Raw genomic sequence first — 19811 nt, 5'->3', positions numbered from 1 at the left:
TCCCTATATGTAAGAAATCATATGGAGATGTTTTCATTCGAGATGAAATCACTTGATTCTCAAATTTTTTCCCCGAGTTCACGCGCTCGACTGACGTATTTTCCACCCTCCGCCGATCGGCTGACTTCACTATTATGTTTCTGATTAACATCAATACTACATATAGAAAATTTCAGCCCTGATAAAATCACTGGAAATTTCGCATTTTTCCCCAAGTTCTGCCGCCTCCCACGCCTGCACCCACCGCATTTATTTCAAAGAAGCGCTCGTTAAATTTCTAATAGACGATTGGTTGACTGATCACATGGCATCGTGGATTGGGAATAAAACAGTTCTCGTAAACTATATGGAATGCCACAAAAATGAAGTTGAACAAGGTAAAGTTGAACGATCATCGGATCTATTGTTAACGTGTCCCTGTCTGTCACTTGAAATCTGATGTTCATGTAACAATGCGATGTTCTGATACAGATATATTGATCATTATGTTGGGAAATATGAATTTCATCGAGAAGAACGTCCAAATCTCGATGCATGTTGGTACCGGCAATAATCAGACATTCATTGATGTCACCAAATTGTTTGCATCATTGGGTCCAAATTTGTGCTCTGCATTGCCAGGATTTCATGCCTTCAGTGGACGCAATTCAAACTCAGCATTTTACCGTAAAGGAAAAAAAAACATTTGAAATTCTCGGGAAGTCTCCAACGTACATCCAAGCAAATTTCCAATTGTAACCTCGATCAATTGTTCACATACTTAGAAAGCTATGTTTGTAGAATATATGGATTGATGATATTAACACTGCTCGTGTGTTAACATTCAATAGAGCATACGGCAGTTAAGATGATTGCAATCCACTTAACTTGGAAAAAAAAATTGACGGATTGTTATTCCCGCCCTGTGAGGCTGAACTGAACCAACATTTCTTTCGAACGGCATACATCGCCCAACTTTGGAGCCATGCACATCTACCTTTGCTTATCGATTTATTTGAATGTTGATTATGTTGATAACGAATTAATAAAAATATGAATGGCCTATTGCATATACATAATTAAGTATGTTATATGATGTTGCTGCTTTACCTACATGTATCATGGGTGAATCGTAACAAACCCGTTTGATATTCATCGAAATCATATTTTTAATAAATATAAATGTTAAAATATCCGTAGGCTGATTAACTAATGAGAAAAAAGTCATCAGTCGGACCATTGAAAATTTTCCGCACGCCGTATAAATGCATGAGCGCGCTCATACATTTTTGCTCTGACTGACGGTCTTTCCCCCGCTGCTGACCGTCATTTTTATATTTCCATATATGTAAGAAATCTTATGGAGATATTTTCATTCGGGATGAAATCACTTGATTTTCAAATTTTTTCCCTAGTTCACGCGCTCGACTGACGTATTTTCCACCCTCCGTCGATCGGCTGACTTCACTATTTTGTTTCTAATTAACATTAATACATATTACATATAAAAAATTTCCCAAGTTCCGCCGCCTCCCACGCCCGCATCCTCAGTATTGAAGCATGTCGTGTGAACGTTTCCTCAAACGTTCGTTCAGAAGCTGGCCAAGGCTTGCCATGCCGTCTGTAGATGTGTGTGGAGTTGATCCAGCACTTTCCGATTTTTGAAAAAAAAAAAGATTGAATTTACATACAATAGTTTTCAATTGAAAATAATTGTTTTCAAGTCACATTCAGCTAATGTTAAGTACCTATCGTTTTCGTTCAATCTCCTCCCCATACATGCCATCAAATTTCTCTTTAATCTGTGTGCACAGAATTCATATGTGCGAAATACACATGTTCAAAAAAACTTTATTGCAAACTCTTGACTGCGTCTATCCTGTGTTTCCAGTGCGATATATTCTGCATTTTTTCACATTTTCAACATTTTCATATTTTCAACGATTTCAAACTTAAAGATTTTCCGGCATAAAGAACAGTAATTGTGGAACTCTGGCCAGAGTGTGAGTTTCATTGACTCCCGACAACGCCACCAACACCCGGTGATTTGAAGGTATTTTTGAACATCATTGAAAATTAATACAATCCACTGCTTCTCAGTTCTCCATATTGGTCCAATTCGGGCACAGATACTTAATATTGGGTGATTTCCATTCTTTGCGATATTATACTTTTCAATTCCAGTCATATTTTTTTCTCATTTCATGAAAATAACATTCACAATTCAAAATTCAAGTTACGACGGACGTTCCACCATACATCCCAGTTTATTCACGCAGTGCGCAAGTTCTGTTCGGTGTTCATTTCACTACGTAGCGCGTTTCATTCAGAGGGTATTGAATGATGTTAAGGTTAATTCCGTAAAGTATTGAAGAATCGTTGTACATAAGAGTTAAGGAGGGAATGTTGGGGAACAAGATGTTAGTCTTCACTTTTTATTCTTTATCTACGTTTCCGCCGCATGTCACAGGACTTCTTCAGGATTCTACAAAAATCAATACAACAAAATATATATTACCTTTAGACATACATTCATTGTCTTATGATTATGAACCCACCGAGTATTGGAAGATACATGGTTGATTCTTTCATATTTAGACAGTATATTGAGGCTTACTTTGAACAAACATAAATATCATTTGATGGGATTCGACTTTTAAAATTGTCATACATTCAATAATTTACAAGAGCCCATTTTTTGGTGCATTTTACTTTCCATTTAGACGGAGCAAAGTGAGAGCACAGTGAATATATAGTCATATGTCATATAAAGTTTTTTCGTCTGTTTCTTAGTGTAGTGTAATTAAGATGTCTAAAACACTGGTGTGTGCACTTGTCACTTTTTGCAAGCATCAACATTTCAGGAATATGGATCAGTTTCGTGGCGGCACTACCATGTCATTTGCTTCGTTCTATCCTTGTTCTGCCAAAGGTATGATATTCTCTCCTTTTATTTTGTTTTGCGTTGATATCGAATATTGATCAACGAGTTCAAAATATGAACTGGCCCATTTTGTCAGATGTTCAGGAATATATATTTGTGATTTACAGTTTAATTTTCGTTGTAAAAACAAATCTATCAATATTTCAACACTATCGAATAAGGAGTATTTACTTTTCTTCTTCAAGATAATTTCCGTTTGACGAATTGAATTCGTGAGGGGGGTAATTCAATATGATTTTAATAAAATACAGTTGATTGGTCAAATATCCAATATATTCAATTGACGGAAAAGGAATTTTCACTATATCTACTCAGAAAGAATATTTGAAGAACAGACTCGAATAGATTAATGTATTTCTGATTCTCAATACATGCTCACAATTCATATTACGTATTTCCAAAACAGTTTCCTTGAAATATTGCTGACGTCTGAGTAGCCACGAAAACAGGAGGGCTTTGTTTGATTGTTTGGTTTTCTGAAAGATGACCTCCTCCCTCCTCGAGTAGTGCTACGGAATGGGACGAAGAAATGGAGATAGTGGCTACTTCTATCATAATTGGCGAGAGTTCAAAACGAGTTTAGGTACATGTAAGATGTCTAAAACACTGGTGTGTGCACTTGTCACTTTTTGCAAGCATCAACATTTCAGAAAATCGGGGATATGGGATCAGTTTCGTGGCGGCGCCATCATGTCATTTGCTTCGTTTTATCCTTGTTCTATCAAAGGAAGTCCAAGATACTCTCTCGGTATTTTGTTTTGCGTTGATATCGAATATCGATCAACGAGTGCAAAAATATGAACTGGCTGTTAAGGAATATTTGTGATTTACAGTTCAATTTTCGTTGTAAAAACAAATTTGTCAACATTTCAACACTACCGAATAAGGGTTCAAAGGAGTATTTACTGTTCTTCTTCAAAATAATTTCCGTTTGACAACTTGAATTCGTGAGGGGGGTAATTCAATATAATTTTAATAAAACACAATTGATTGGTCAAATATCCAATATATTCAGTTGATGGATAGGTAATTTTCACTATATCTATTCAGGAAGAATATTTGAAGAACAAACTCGAATAGATTTATCAATTTCTGATTCTCAATACATGCTCACAATTCACATTACGTATTTCCAATACAGTTTCTTTGAAATATTGCTGAAGTTGCCATAAAACTTAGCTATATCCGTCCCGAATATTCTGGTTCTGCCTCAAATTCCAACAACACCGAATTCTTAGCTATAATAGTTCTTGATTGTCCATACAGTAAACTGAACTTAATGAATGACATGTTAAATAAATGAATGTTCTACACCCTTTCTCGAAACTAATACATTTTCACACACCAATAATCGCTTATAAATACAACATATTCGTAAGTCGCAAAGTATTCAAATTATTTTCAAATATCAATTGACAATGCTCTGTCAAATTCTAAACAGCGCTACCTACAGTGGGAAAAACGAAACTGGTCCGATATCCCCACGAAATTAAAAACAATATCGAATCAGTGAATACACCAGAGTTTTAGACATCTTAGGTACATGATATCAATGAACATAGAGAAGAATTAGGGGAATTTCATACATTGTTCCCACAACTGTCAAAAGACCCGAATCGTTTTCGAATTTACTTCCGTATGATTAAAGAAGATTTTGATTACTTACATCGGTTAATTGAGAGTGATATCAAAAAAATGAATACCCCATTTCGAAGAGCTATCACCACCCATGAAAGGCTAGCTGTCTGTTTGAGGAAAGTGAGAAAATGTATCAAACAAATAGTTTATTCAAATATAGAAAACAAAAATCAAAACTAATTGATGGAATTAGACATCTCCATTCTATAAGCATGATACGTAAAACAGTCATCAGCAGCCGAGCAGGAAATACCACCTACTTCAAATGGGGTAGGTTGACTTTCGGCTGTTATAGAAGTTGTTGATCTTGGTGTGTGGAAGCCACCTAGAGGTGTAGTGGAGGAATTTTCTTGCACCGAACGTTCATGTCGTAGGTCCGAATTTGATAAGTTTGACTACTGATGTTCTACTTCTGTCGATAATACCAAATTGCTCAAGTGTAATTTGATACTATACTGTTTGGAATAAAAATACGTAAAAAGGGTCTCAATCTCACAGTTTCATTTCTCGAAATTACGACCGGTTTCGGGATGTCTAAACGCATCCCATCTTCAGGTTCCTACAAAAGATTTTTTCCTGAGATGTTACCCAGGTAACAAACTAACAATAAAATACCAACCTGTGATGGACTACAGTTACAAACTAGGAATTCGGTTAAAAATTCAAAAATTCAAAAATACAAACAAAACAAGCATACATAGGAAAGGTGTTAACAAAATGGTGGTTTTATGACGCAACAGTAGAGATAAAAGTTTATAGCGCTATCTACATTCTCACATTGTACAGGATGACAATAAACAACAGATAACTACGAATTAAGAGTAGGAAAGAAGACTGAGAAAAGGGAACTACCCTCATATTCTGTTTGGACGTTCAATGATGTCCGGGAGTTAATTTTATGTCTCATAATTTCTAAATTTTCCAAACAATTCAGTTTACGACCTTTTTCTACAAAATGGACGACTTCGAAACAGTCCTCGGTATCAAGATTGTGGTTGGTCTCAAGGATATGCTTGTCAAATAAGGACTCACATGAATTATTTCTAATACACCTTAGGTGTTCCTGCTTTCTAATTTTAAAATTTCTAAAGGTACGACCAATATATACGGCACCACACTCACATGATAGTTTATACACTCCCGACCTATTTAAAATCGGGACTTTGTCCTTGTTATTAATGATTATATCTCCAATAGTTTTATCAACTTTAAATGAAATAACACAGTCACCAACCTTCGACAATGCATTCTTAATTCGGTAGGCTGTTGGATCTATGAAAGTAAGAGAAAAGAATCGTTTGTCCCCTTTTTTTGCCCTGTGTCACAGTTTGTTAGAGGAAATATCTCATGTAAGAGGGAACGGTTTCTGCACTTTTGAACAAGTTTGTCAACTAAATTTAAGTAATATCCATGATTAAAAGCGATTTGTTTTATAATCTTAATTTCATTATTAAAAGAATCATTGTTCAATGGTAAGCTACAGGCTCTATTAACGTAGCTATGTAACGCGGCTATTTTATGTGAAAAAGGGTGGTTAGAATTGTTGTCAATGATAACTCCTGTGTGGGTATGATTTCTATATACTTCGAATTTATGTTTACCTTCTACGTTAATGATTGTGAGGTCTAGGAAGTTTATTCTCTTATTTTCTTCTATTTCCATGGTAAATTTGATGCTATCATGTTGGTCATTAACTAAGTTCAAGAAGCTATGCAATTCTGAGATGGAGCCAGTCCATAAAAACAAAATATCATCCACATACCTATGATAGTAGAGGATCAGTCTTCTAAATATTAAATTCCCTAATATGTACTTAGTCTCAAAGTAATTCATGAATAAATCAGCCAAAAATGAGGCAACAGGTGAGCCCATAGCCAGACCATCTTCCTGGACATATGTGTTACCGTTGAACATGTAAAAATTTTGCTGAAGGCATATTCTAAAAAGGTTCATTATATGCGGTAGAGCTGTGAATGCTAAGTCACTGTTCACCAGGTTTTCTTCCAAAATGACCAGGAGTTCTGTTGTTGGAATGTTCGTAAAAAGGTTCGTTACATCCCATGACACGAAGAAACCTCCTTCTGGGATTTCCACTTCTTTAATCTTGTCTGCAAGGTATTTAGAATTGGGGACAGTGTACTGGAATTGAATGTTTGTGTTGGCTCTAAGATAGTTGTTAAGTTAAGACACGACTGGTCGAATGGGCATCTCATCAAAAACATCTGTTTTATGGGTCTTGATTAGACCATAGAGTCTGGGGATCAGTGTGTAATCTGGTGAAAGAATAGATGACGTCCTATCATCTATGATCTCACATCTTTTGATGACCTCTTTAACTTTTTTGATAAATGTTGGAAGTCTGGCATTGGCTAGTGTAAAATTATTGGATACCAGGAATTGTTCGACCTTCCTGATATAGTCAGTTGTTCTTAGAATCACAACTGTGTTGCCTTTATCAGCCTTAGTAACTGTGAGTTCATTAGAAGTTAGTTTATGTTTAATGGATCTGATGGTTTTCAACTCTTTATAACTTTGGTAGCCATTGGGGGGGTTGTTAATTTCTCTTAGACGTTCTCTCAATATTCCCTTGCATTCATCTCTCACAACTTCTCTCGATTCTGCTCCCAGGGTCTGCAAGATGCTCTCAGTTTCTGCAGCTAAGATTTCCAAGTTTTTCAACTGTTCACCTTTGTTTTGGGTTTTGGGTTTAAATTTAAAACCTTTACTGAGTAGTTCGTTTTCTTCGTCAGTTAAAGGTACGCCCGAGAAGTTCAACACTGGGGGATAATGGGGCTCACCTGTTGCCTCATTTTTGGCTGATTTATTCATGAATTACTTTGAGACTAAGTACATATTAGGGAATTTAATATTTAGAAGACTGATCCTCTACTATCATAGGTATGTGGATGATATTTTGTTTTTATGGACTGGCTCCATCTCAGAATTGCATAGCTTCTTGAACTTAGTTAATGACCAACATGATAGCATCAAATTTACCATGGAAATAGAAGAAAATAAGAGAATAAACTTCCTAGACCTCACAATCATTAACGTAGAAGGTAAACATAAATTCGAAGTATATAGAAAACGTACTCACACAGGAGTTATCATTGACAACAATTCTAACCACCCTTTTTCACATAAAATAGCCGCGTTACATAGCTACGTTAATAGAGCCTGTAGCTTACTATTGGACAATGATTCTTTTAATAATGAAATTAAGATTATAAAACAAATCGCTTTTAATCATGGATATCACTTAAATTTAGTTGACAAACTTGTTCAAAAGTGCAGAAACCGTTCCCTCTTACATGAGATATTTCCTCTAACAAACTGTGACACAGAGCAAAAAGGGGACAAAAGATTCTTTTCTCTTACTTTCATAGATCCAACAGCCTACCGAATTAAGAATGCATTGTCGAAGGTTGGTGACTGTGTTATTTCATTTAAAGTTGATAAAACTATTGGACATATAATCATTAATAACAAGGACAAAGTCCCGATTTTAAATAGGTCGGGAATGTATAAACTATCATATGAGTGTGGTGCCGTATATATTGGTCGTACCTTTAGAAATTTTAAAATTAGAAAGCAGGAACACCTAAGGTGTATTAGAAATAATTCATGTGAGTCCTTATTTGCCAAGCATATCCTTGAGACCAACCACAATCTTGATACCGATGACTGTTTCGAAGTCGTCCATTTTGTAGACAAAGGTCGTAAACTGAATTGTTTGGAAAATTTAGAAATTATGAGACATAAAATTAACTCCCGGACATCATTGAAAGTCCAAACAGAATATGAGGGTAGTTCCCTTTTCTCAGTCTTCTTTCCTACTCTTAATTCGTAGTTATCTGTTGTTCATTGTCATCCTTTACAATGTGAAAATGTAGATAGCGCTATAAACTTTTATCTCTACTGCTGCGTCATAAAACCACCATTTTGTTAACACCTTTCCTATGTATGCTTGTTTTGTTTGTATTTTTGAATTTTTGAATTTTTAACCGAATTCCTAGTTTGTAACTGTAGTCCATCACAGGTTGGTATTTTATTGTTAGTTTGTTACCTGGGTAACATCTCAGGAAAAAATCTTTTTTAGGAACCTGAAGATGGGATGCGTTTAGACATCCTGAAACCGGTCGTAATTTCGAGAAATAAAACTGTGAGATTGAGACCCTTTTTACGTATTTTTATTTTAAATCTTAACTCACACAATGGGTACACTTTCCTATTTGAGAAACGCCAGTCTAGCCAGTTTAACCCATCACTACAAAAGGTTGCACATTAAAAGAACATGCAACCGTGCGGACATCTTCTTCAACAATAGATGCCTGAAACTAGGACTCGTACCAAAGCATATCAATATTAGAATTAATAAGACCAGACTTTCGACGAGTAGCCTAATCCTGCTCCAGAAGCTCACAAGAAGTATCCTTAAAGAAGAAATCAGAAGATCATATCAAAGCCTGCAAAGAATAGATATCCAACTTAAGTATATCTATGACTTGTTGAAAGACCATTGGGAACACGATAGGTTGACCAATTACCTTACTAGAATTCATTCAACCTGCGACAATATTGACAACACTAAACGACATAGGTTAAGGAAGAAATTACATCAGTTGAAAAGCCACCAACGTCACAATAATATATGTAACTCTGACTATGACCACCCAGCTGAGTATACCTTTTACCCCCCAGTGTTGAACTTCTCGGGCGTACCTTTAACTGACGAAGAAAACGAACTACTCAGTAAAGGTTTTAAATTTAAACCCAAAACCCAAAACAAAGGTGAACAGTTGAAAAACTTGGAAATCTTAGCTGCAGAAACTGAGAGCATCTTGCAGACCCTGGGAGCAGAATCGAGAGAAGTTGTGAGAGATGAATGCAAGGGAATATTGAGAGAACGTCTAAGAGAAATTAACAACCCCCCAATGGCTACCAAAGTTATAAAGAGTTGAAAACCAACAGATCCATTAAACATAAACTAACTTCTAATGAACTCACAGTTACTAAGGCTGATAAAGGCAACACAGTTGTGATTCTAAGAACAACTGACTATATCAGGAAGGTCGAACAATTCCTGGTATCCAATAATTTTACACTAGCCAATGCCAGACTTCCAACATTTATCAAAAAAGTTAAAGAGGTCATCAAAAGATGTGAGATCATAGATGATAGGACGTCATCTATTCTTTCACCAGATTACACACTGATCCCCAGACTCTATGGTCTAATCAAGACCCATAAAACAGATGTTTTTGATGAGATGCCCATTCGACCAGTCGTCATCATCATTCATTGGGTTATCCCGTTGCCGGGAATGAATCTACAAAAAGACGAAAAAGGGAGAAAACAAAAAGAAAAGAAAAAGAAAGGAAAAAGAAAAAAAAAGGAAAAAAAAAAAAAAGGGGGCGAACAGACTTATAATTTTTCAGGGCTAATTGCGACTGTGTGCTCTCCTGTGACTGTAGAGTCCCAACCGTGACCTACATATCCTACCACACTCCGGGCATGGATAGTCACCAACCAGATCTAGCCGCCGCTGTATCCTTCTCGAGTCTCCATTATAACTGTGTACCAAAGACCTCCACTGTGACCTGTCTAATGCTAGTTGTTCCCAGTTATGATTGGCATTAACTGATTTTAGGGATTGATGTAGTGTATCCTTGAACCGCTTGTACTAGCCTCCTGGTTTCCGGGCTCCCTCAGTGAATTCGCCATATAGAGCTATTTTGGGGAGTCTTGTGTCTTGCATCCTCAGAATGTGGCCGCTCCATCTCAGTCGAGCCCTCGTTACTTGAGTCTCAATTGTTGTACAACTCGCGCGCTGCAAGACTTCTGCATTTGAAACTTTGTGAAACCATCTTATGTGCATTATCTGTCTTAGATGACGACCAGTCGTGTCCTTTATATCTTCCCCCACATACCAACTAGCAAAGTGGCTTAACAACTATCTTAGAGCCAACACAAACATTCAATTTCAGTACACTGTCCCCAATTCTAAATACCTTGCAGACAGGATTAAAGAAGTGGAAATCCCAGAAGGAGGTTTCTTCGTGTCATGGGATGTAACGAACCTTTTTACGAACATTCCAACAACAGAACTCCTGGTCATTTTGGAAGAAAACCTGGTGAACAGTGACTTAGCAGACACAGCTCTACCGCATATAATGAACCTTTTTAGAATATGCCTTCAGCAAAATTTTTACATGTTCAACGGTAACACATATGTCCAGGAAGATGGTCTGGCTATGGGCTCACCTGTTGCCTCATTTTTGGCTGATTTATTCATGAATTACTTTGAGACTAAGTACATATTAGGGAATTTAATATTTAGAAGACTGATCCTCTACTATCATAGGTATGTGGATGATATTTTGTTTTTATGGACTGGCTCCATCTCAGAATTGCATAGCTTCTTGAACTTAGTTAATGACCAACATGATAGCATCAAATTTACCATGGAAATAGAAGAAAATAAGATAATAAACTTCCTAGACCTCACAATCATTAACGTAGAAGGTAAACATAAATTCGAAGTATATAGAAAACATACCCACACAGGAGTTATCATTGACAACAATTCTAACCACCCTTTTTCACATAAAATAGCCGCGTTACATAGCTACGTTAATAGAGCCTGTAGCTTACCATTGAACAATGATTCTTTTAATAATGAAATTAAGATTATAAAACAAATCGCTTTCAATCATGGATATTACTTAAATTTAGTTGACAAACTTGTTCAAAAGTGCAGAAACCGTTCCCTCTTACATGAGATATTTCCTCTAACAAACTGTGACACAGGGCAAAAAAAGGGGACAAACGATTCTTTTCTCTTACTTTCATAGATCCAACAGCCTACCGAATTAAGAATGCATTGTCGAAGGTTGGTGACTGTGTTATTTCATTTAAAGTTGATAAAACTATTGGAGATATAATCATTAATAACAAGGACAAAGTCCCGATTTTAAATAGGTCGGGAGTGTATAAACTATCATGTGAGTGTGGTGCCGTATATATTGGTCGTACCTTTAGAAATTTTAAAATTAGAAAGCAGGAACACCTAAGGTGTATTAGAAATAATTCATGTGAGTCCTTATTTGCCAAGCATATCCTTGAGACCAACCACAATCTTGATACCGATGACTGTTTCGAAGTCGTCCATTTTGTAGAAAAAGGTCGTAAACTGAATTGTTTGGAAAATTTAGAAATTATGAGACATAAAATTAACTCCCGGACATCATTGAACGTCCAAACAGAATATGAGGGTAGTTCCCTTTTCTCAATCTTCTTTCCTACTCTTAATTCGTAGTTATCTGTTGTTTATTGTCATCCTTTACAATGTGAAAATGTAGATAGCGCTATAAACTTTTATCTCTACTGCTGCGTCATAAAACCACCATTTTGTTAACACCTTTCCTATGTATGCTTGTTTTGTTTGTATTTTTGAATTTTTGAATTTTTAACCGAATTCCTAGATTGTAACTGTAGTCCATCACAGGTTGGTATTTTATTGTTAGTTTGTTACCTGGGTAACATCTCAGGAAAAAATCTTTTGTAGGAACCTGAAGATGGGATGCGTTTAGACATCCCGAAACCGGTCGTAATTTCGAGAAATAAAACTGTGAGATTGAGACCCTTTTTACGTATTTTTATTTTAAATCTTAACTCACACAATGGGTACAATTTCCTATTTATACTGTTTGGCCTTCGGCAAATTTTTAGTCATTCTCGACATACTAAGGAAGAAGTATGATCTCGAGATGGGCCTTGTTCTTCATACTTTCTCCTTCTGAGTGCAGAACTCTCCTTCAAAATATTTACAAGTTCGAATTGAGCTAATGATATATTTTGACGAATTCTTTTATGTCTCTTCCTTTGCGATATTTCCACACTCCCGTCGATATGCTCAGTTGAAGGCTGGTGTGATTGGTCCCCAAATTCAGCCTCTGCATTTCTTTGTGGATCAACTATTATTTTGTCGGGCTGTGAAGTCCTCAAATCAAGCAACTGTTCTGTATCAATTTGATTTGCATTTGAATTGATGTGCGTCCTGCAATGAAGGAAAATTAGTATATTTAGGTACTCTTCTACTTATATGCTGATATGAACTGTGAATAACTATAGACTTAAAGTGAACTGATATTTTAAAACTCACTTTCTGGTCTCAAGGAATGGTAGTAAAAATGTCATCTGATCTTCGAATTTCCAAACAACTTCCTTTTTGGCGCCTGCCACACTTCTTTTTATGTCGAGTGACCTGCTTCTTGAATTCACGAAACACCTCCGAAACTTATCCCAAATTTCCTTAGCAGCAGGCCCTTTTGATAAAATTTTGCACGACGAAATTAGTTATATAAAATTACTACAAACTTGATTCAGTGTACTCTGTGTATTTGTTCTAGATTTTTAGCGACTGGAAACTCATTCAGAAGCATTGGATTCAGTTTTAGAATGGGATTTAGTTCTGTTCGTGAAATCGTCCACGATGCTTGTGATGTTATATGGAGAAAATTGGCCCCTATTACAATGCCACATGCTACAGAAACAACATGGAAAAGGAATCCATTGAGATTCAAAGAAATGTAGAATTTTCCGAACTGCATAGGCGCAATAGATGGCAAACACATTAACATACAGTGTCCGATAGACCGATAAATGCTGGATCTCCATTTCATAACTATAAGGTGCCCACTCGGTAGTTCTTATGGCCTTAGTGTATGCGGATTACAAATTTATAGCAGTAGGTTCCTATGGTAGAAAAAGTGATGGTGGGTAGACGATTCCAGAATAACAATTTCAATGTGCCAGTGCCAACAACACTAGAAAACGGGGGAAACTTTCCATACGTCATCGTTGGAGATGGGGCTTTTCTTTTGAAATCATATTATCTTCTTCGACCATATGCTAGGAGTGCACTACAGAACAATGAACTGAAAAAAATATTCAACTATAGACTGTCTCGAGCAAGACGTGTAGTTGAAAATTCATTCGGGATTTTGGAGATGTTTTCGTAAGGCTCTAGAAATACAACCACAGTTTGTAGAAATCATAGTTCTCGCTTCGTGCGTTAGAAGAAGCAGAGATCATAGCAATACGAGAAGTGATTCAGTGCTGAATTCATTATAAATTATCAATTGAATCAAATAAATAATAAGTACGTAAATAGTTTATGTAAAACGTTATTATCGATAGGATATTGAAGTGGTTTTGGCAATAATTACCTGGCATTTCAATTTCTTTTCTGATATTTACCCAAGCTGTCTGTCGTATGTGCATCCCGATAATCCTTATGTTTTGCATTGTACAAGCAGGCATACCCTCTCACTTTTTCAATAAGAAGCTCTTCTAAAGATATTGTCGTCAAACACCAATTAATAATGGCCGTATACACGGTTCGATTGACAATAATCAAATTCATACATATATCTATTATAACAATATTGATAACACGCGTTCTAGACTACGACAAAAAGTGAAGCCAAATCGTTGGGAGAAATCCACTTGTACGCATGCGCGAATTAGAAGTTCGAAAATGACAATCAATATATTGGTTAGTTTGTTTTCATATTAGACGTTGAATGATTGAATGAATTCGAATGATGATTTATTTCAAATTCTTGTACAAATTTTGGGATCGAGAATGTATCCGTTTTTTTTCAAATTTCAGATGAATAAACGAAAAGAGATCAAACCAAATAAGTGCATAATAAAAACTATTCACCCTTTTATGATAATATGTGAAATAATAAATGCCGAATAGGAATGGTATTTTCCATACTCAGTAAACTCAAGAGTGACATAATAACAAGTTCGTTTCATATTAGTGTTTTATACCAGTTTCAATATCGCGTGTACGTGTACACATCATACTTATCTCAGCTCCATGCTTCAATAGAAGCAATACAATATTCAATTTGGCAATAAGAATATTTAGAAGATGAGATATTAGTAACTACAGTTGAGCTTTATAGATATAGATGTCGATTTTTCACTATTTCAGTACTGAAAAAACAATCATAAATTGAATTAGAATTATAACCTCAACTCTCAACTGAATTTCAAGACAATAACAGACTTATCTAGATACAATGCAGATAATATACGATAGTGAACAACCTAGAAAAATGTATTCACAGTCCTACAATTTTGTTGATTCAACATAACTTTTGTTAATCTCCACACTCCGCAGGTTTTCTGTGGAAAACACATAATATTTCACTTTTGACATGAATCCGAGCGTTGCAAAATGAATTTGGACTTCTAATTTTTAGAAATCAACGATGAAATACAAATTACTACGTAATGCAAACCTGAGTTTGAACCTAATTCAAACCAATAGGGAACTCTAACGATTTGTCAAAATCATCTAAGCATTCGCTGTCGTGGGGCACACAAGCTTTTCCCTCCATTGATTCGCATGCTGTTTTGGTCGAGAATTGTGTTTTGTGCATGTTTTTGGAAAAAATATTCTTCCCTATGTTAGATTAGAGTGATTAGACTATAACTTTCTAAGAAATGCCTCTTTACACTGATAATAAAAAGCTTTGTGTGCCCCACGGCAATGAAGGGTCAGCTGATTTTGACAAATCGTTAGAGTACCCTATATCAACAATTTGATAGGTTAAGGTCGAAAATATTCGAATGGTTGTGAAGTTAAATCATTTCATTCCTGTCAATTCGTAAAACCATGTATCAGAAAGAGGCAGAGCTTATTATTAGATATATGAATTCTTATACCACAATTATTTCATAGAATTTCATGACATACCGTGTCTTTTTAGCATCTCTCGATGTTCTTTCTATTTTAACGGATTAGGAACGGACATGAGGAATGCATGAAACTCATAGATGGGTGTACGGGGAACGGAGAAATTTTTTACGTCGTTTTTCAATTTTGGAGTCGGCTATACTAATTGATGTGGTTTTTTAATTCGATGAGGTGCATTTTCCGAAGAATTTGTATCTACCATCAAACAAAAATCTACCGATAAGCTAGATCTACCGTCTCTCTAGTTATTTCGAGAAACAACCAAATAATATTGAGGTAAATCACGTCACGCAATGCAAGATGTGTTTATCCAGACTTCTCATCACGTCATGTCACGCGTGGTCCTCACGTGAGTGAGTATGATATCGTGAGGTACCGTCAGTGTGTCTCTGGGCAGTTTTTTACCCATAAAATGCATAGACTAACTTTGAACCACCTTTTTTGATTTTTTTTTTGGTGTAGCAGGGGGAAAATCTGCAAAACAGACGAACACACCCTCTCCTGAGGGGGAACAGTGTGGGGATTCTCACTCTCTGAGCTCGAGACCCACTAAAAACACTTAACTGCTTCTTCATAGGTTCCGGGCATTTTGCCTATTAACCAGTTGACTCTTATGGTTTCTGGACTCTCACACGATCATAGTCCTGTTGATAGTTGTATGCTGCCTATAGCTTTTATAGGTTAAGCTCTTCTTTGGTTACATTTAAATCCTTAACTGATCTCTCGGTCTTCGGTGGTAGGTTCTTGACCTTCTAGCTTCTTCCGTTGGATCGTAGTCGACTAATCTTCGTAGACCCTCATTTGGATGTTGTTTGGCTTCGTCGAATATCTTTTCCGCCTTTCTCTTCATAAATTCTGTAACTGGTTCCCATTCCAAGTCCTTGTAGATTTGTTTGTTCCTAACAAACCAGGGTACGTCCATCGCCATTCCAAGGAGTTTATTCTCAGTGGCCTGTATTCTCTTGATGTGGGTCTTGGCTGCGAAGCCCCATGCCGCCGATCCATATGTGAGTTGTGGTCGCGCAATAGTTTTAATCATCGTCAACTTGATGTTCTTATTCATATGACTTCTTCTGCCTATGACTGGATAAAGTTTACTCATTGCGGATTTTGTTTTATCAACAGCACATTTGATGTGGTTTTTCCGTGTAAGTCCTCTGTCAAGCGTCACTCCTAGGTATGTTGCTTCATTTTTCCATTCAACCTCTTCTCCATCAACTTCAAGGTTTTCTTCCATCCTCAATCTTCTCTTTTGCAGTAATATTGCTTGAGTCTTTCTTCCACTGATTTGGATTTTCCATTTGATGCACCATTTGAGTAATTCATCTATGGTTTCCTGCAGTCTCCGGAGTATGACGTGACTATCCATGATATCACGTGAGCTTACGTGACGTGATTCGCGAATCCAATTACCGCGCTGCGAAATGTAAACAAACTTTGACGTTTGTCAGTACTCTTTTCGAGATTGTACGGCCTAACAGAGTTTTTCTAGTAAATCAAGATATTTATCGAAAGTGAATTGATTGACTTAGTTTCGTAAAGAAAGATCAACATTCTTCGGAAATACTTCATTTGAAAGGAATGAATTGTGGATTAAAATCGAGCGATGATATTGGTGATCCACTGTACCTAGACACAAATTCCTTCTATTTCACAGATTCTTTCTTGAAGTAAACCTAGGTAATAATGTTGAGGTAGCATATACTGAGTTTGTGAAGGAGGTAGAAACTAAACATCTTAATAAGTAAAGCGTGTATGTGGAAGTTTTAAAGTTTCTATTTGAAATATTTCAATTCCATGTTATGAAATAGGTATTCCTCATACTGAAATCTCAAGAGACATAAATATGATTCGGCTCATGGAACAAGTTCTACAGATGAGAAAAGGCATTCATTTGGAAGTATGAAAATTATGGAATTTTATTTCTAAATCGTCCATTGAATTAACACGTTGACTGTCCCCATTCTAATTTTTTTCTCACCCCCCACGTCCAACACATTAATTATTTCTCCATCCATTTGGAAGTGTTCAAAATTTTCAAGTCCAATAGAAGACTTGATGCTGACGTTTCTCGAATCAAGTATGATTCTTTACGATTGAGGTTATCTTCTTCTTCTTCTTCTATTTCTTGGTGATCACATCACCCCGGCTAGCAGCCCCTCTAAACCAGGATGACGGTAATCTGGGCTCAGCACAATTAGACTATGTACCCAGTAACAGTTCAGTTTAGATCTTGGTCGTTGTATTCTTGGGGTCCCGAGGAACTGCAAGAGGCTTGGTATAACCAATCCCCAAAAATAGTCTTTAACAAGTCACGCGGTGATCAATAATCACAAAGAAGCAACACAATCACGTAACCATACACAAAATTTACATCAAATTACTTTCTAGTTTTATCTTAGTCGTTGATTTAAATTATTATTTTCAAATATTTCTAATTTTGGAGCTCCAAAATGGGACGTGTGGGAAAGTACCCACCACGCCGTGACGACCATTTTGGAACCCCAGATTGAGGTTATCCATACATACTTCTTCAAGACGTTCAGCCCATTAAAACCGCAGACACTGAAGTGTTCATGAAAATTGAAAATATTTATTTTGAACGTTAAATGAATCACATACGACTCATGAACTCCTGGCGAAAATCTTTATGTGATGCATGGGACAGTCAACGTGTTAAGCAGAAAACTCTCGCAAAGAAAAATCGTTCAAGCTAACTCCTGCCAGTTGAAAGCACTGGTGTAAATACCTTTTCCAATATTTTTCGGAATCAATATTTCTATTCAGAAACCCAGACAATGATCTCAATATAACTTCTCCAAATAATAATTATAATACTGTGTTTGACAACGTATATAAGATAAGAGAAAACATAAGAAACAAAACTTGTTTTGACTTTGCAGTACTGACAAAGTAGTTTCGTAATTCAGTTGGCAGAGGGCCTCTAGATTTTTGGATTCGCCAATAGCAATATGTTTCCGCCTTAAGTTACTTCTGAACAATTCTATTGAAATATGAAACAAAAATGAAAATGACTTTTCTCAATATGATATTGTTCAGTCCTACTTTGAATGAGTGTATATTCCCAATTCGATGGTTTTTACCATTTCGAAGTTGCTTATTCTCATTTTGAATTTGTTTAAAATCAATTCGAGTGTGATAAGTCTCAATTTGTAGTTGGAGAAGTATAGAAGTTGATGGAGAAGAAATCCATTGGAAAGATGAAGCTAAATATTTAGGTAATGCGCTCGACAAAGATTTGGAAGAGTCTCATCAAACAAGCTATCGACATAACGAAAGCAGCGATAAATATTTAACATCTTAAATTTTGATATCCTGAATTAATGGCGCTTTTCAGTACACTCTGATAGATCGATCTGATAATTTCATAATCTGGAAAAATCAGAACGTGTGTGCTGCATATCAGAATTACATACATACAATTTCAGACGTTCTGAGTTCAGATTCTGAATTCCGGGTCTGAATTCAGAAAGACATTCCGGCTGTATATGTGAGAAAATTAATTTCAATGAAATCTGTGAAGAACAGAGTCGCCTTTGAAAATACCTTTTACTTCTACTACCAATTTTTTCGATTAAAATTCAGGTCACGATCAGTTATACTAATTATTCTTTAATAATAACTCGTAGAACATGCACATGCTACTAGCAGAGTAATATATTTTGCTCACAGAATTTTTTTTTTCAGATCGTTAAAGCTGTCTACAGTATCACAACAATATTCTTCAGGACCTAAGTTGAAATTTGCACAAACAAGTGAAATGAATCTCACTCGAGAACTCACTTCATCTACATTGATATACCTACCTTTGTAATGTTGTAGTATGTAAAATATAATATTTGTTTTTTGTCCCAGTATGCTAGCTAGGGTTTTCTTTCAATAAGTAGGAGCTGAGAATGTCGTATTTCGTCCAAGATGGGTAAGTTTCAACTTGGCAGGACCCATCCTATAGTATGGGCAGACTATGCATTTGCCCAGGGCGCCAAATTTTAGTGGGCGCCGAAATTTATGAGAGGTTGAACGCCTCGCAGAAAGAGGTTGTTCTGTTTTAGCCAGGCTCAAGAATTCGAGAAGATCAACGGTTTCAGGCAGTAAATTTAATTCTCTAATGGTTCTTTGCTGTGAAAAAGACCTTACTCTTAGTAGAGATTTCTCCGAAATTGTTAATAAATTTGCAAAGTTGAAAGCTTCTAATTTTAAAATTCAAGTTTTCAAATGTCTAATTCTTGGTTTGTAGTGTGAATAATAAATCTATAGGGCTATAGAATTTTCAATGAACGACATGTTTTTCTATTTACTGTGATACGTAATTGTTTGTTAAAACCCCGTATTAAGCAATTATTATAAAAAAATTACTTGAAAAAGGACGCCAGTAGACCATTTGCCCAGGGCGCCGATCACCTTAGTCCGGGGCCTGCAACTTGGAGAGGTAGTGTGAAGGTAATGATAATA

The 19811-nt window shown here is 36.1% G+C and overlaps 1 protein-coding gene across 1 annotated transcript in view; it reads left to right on the top strand.

The window, feature by feature from the left end:
• LOC123317146 (odorant receptor 30a-like) overlaps window positions 1-19221 on the top strand; it is a 73802-nt gene extending 54581 nt beyond the window's left edge. Inside the window, exon 4 of the mRNA XM_044903537.1 lies at window positions 19047-19221. Within this exon, the coding sequence (XP_044759472.1) occupies window positions 19047-19094 (48 nt within the window). The 3' untranslated portion in view covers window positions 19095-19221. The remainder of the gene's footprint in view (window positions 1-19046) is intronic.
• The last annotated feature ends 590 nt before the right edge of the window (window positions 19222-19811 follow it).

This window comes from Coccinella septempunctata, chromosome 7 (genome assembly GCF_907165205.1).
Source record: "Coccinella septempunctata chromosome 7, icCocSept1.1, whole genome shotgun sequence".
NCBI classification, from domain to species: domain Eukaryota; kingdom Metazoa; phylum Arthropoda; class Insecta; order Coleoptera; family Coccinellidae; genus Coccinella; species Coccinella septempunctata.
The sequence above is the reverse complement of the archived record's forward strand: the minus strand, read 5'-3'. Positions and strand labels throughout refer to the sequence as shown.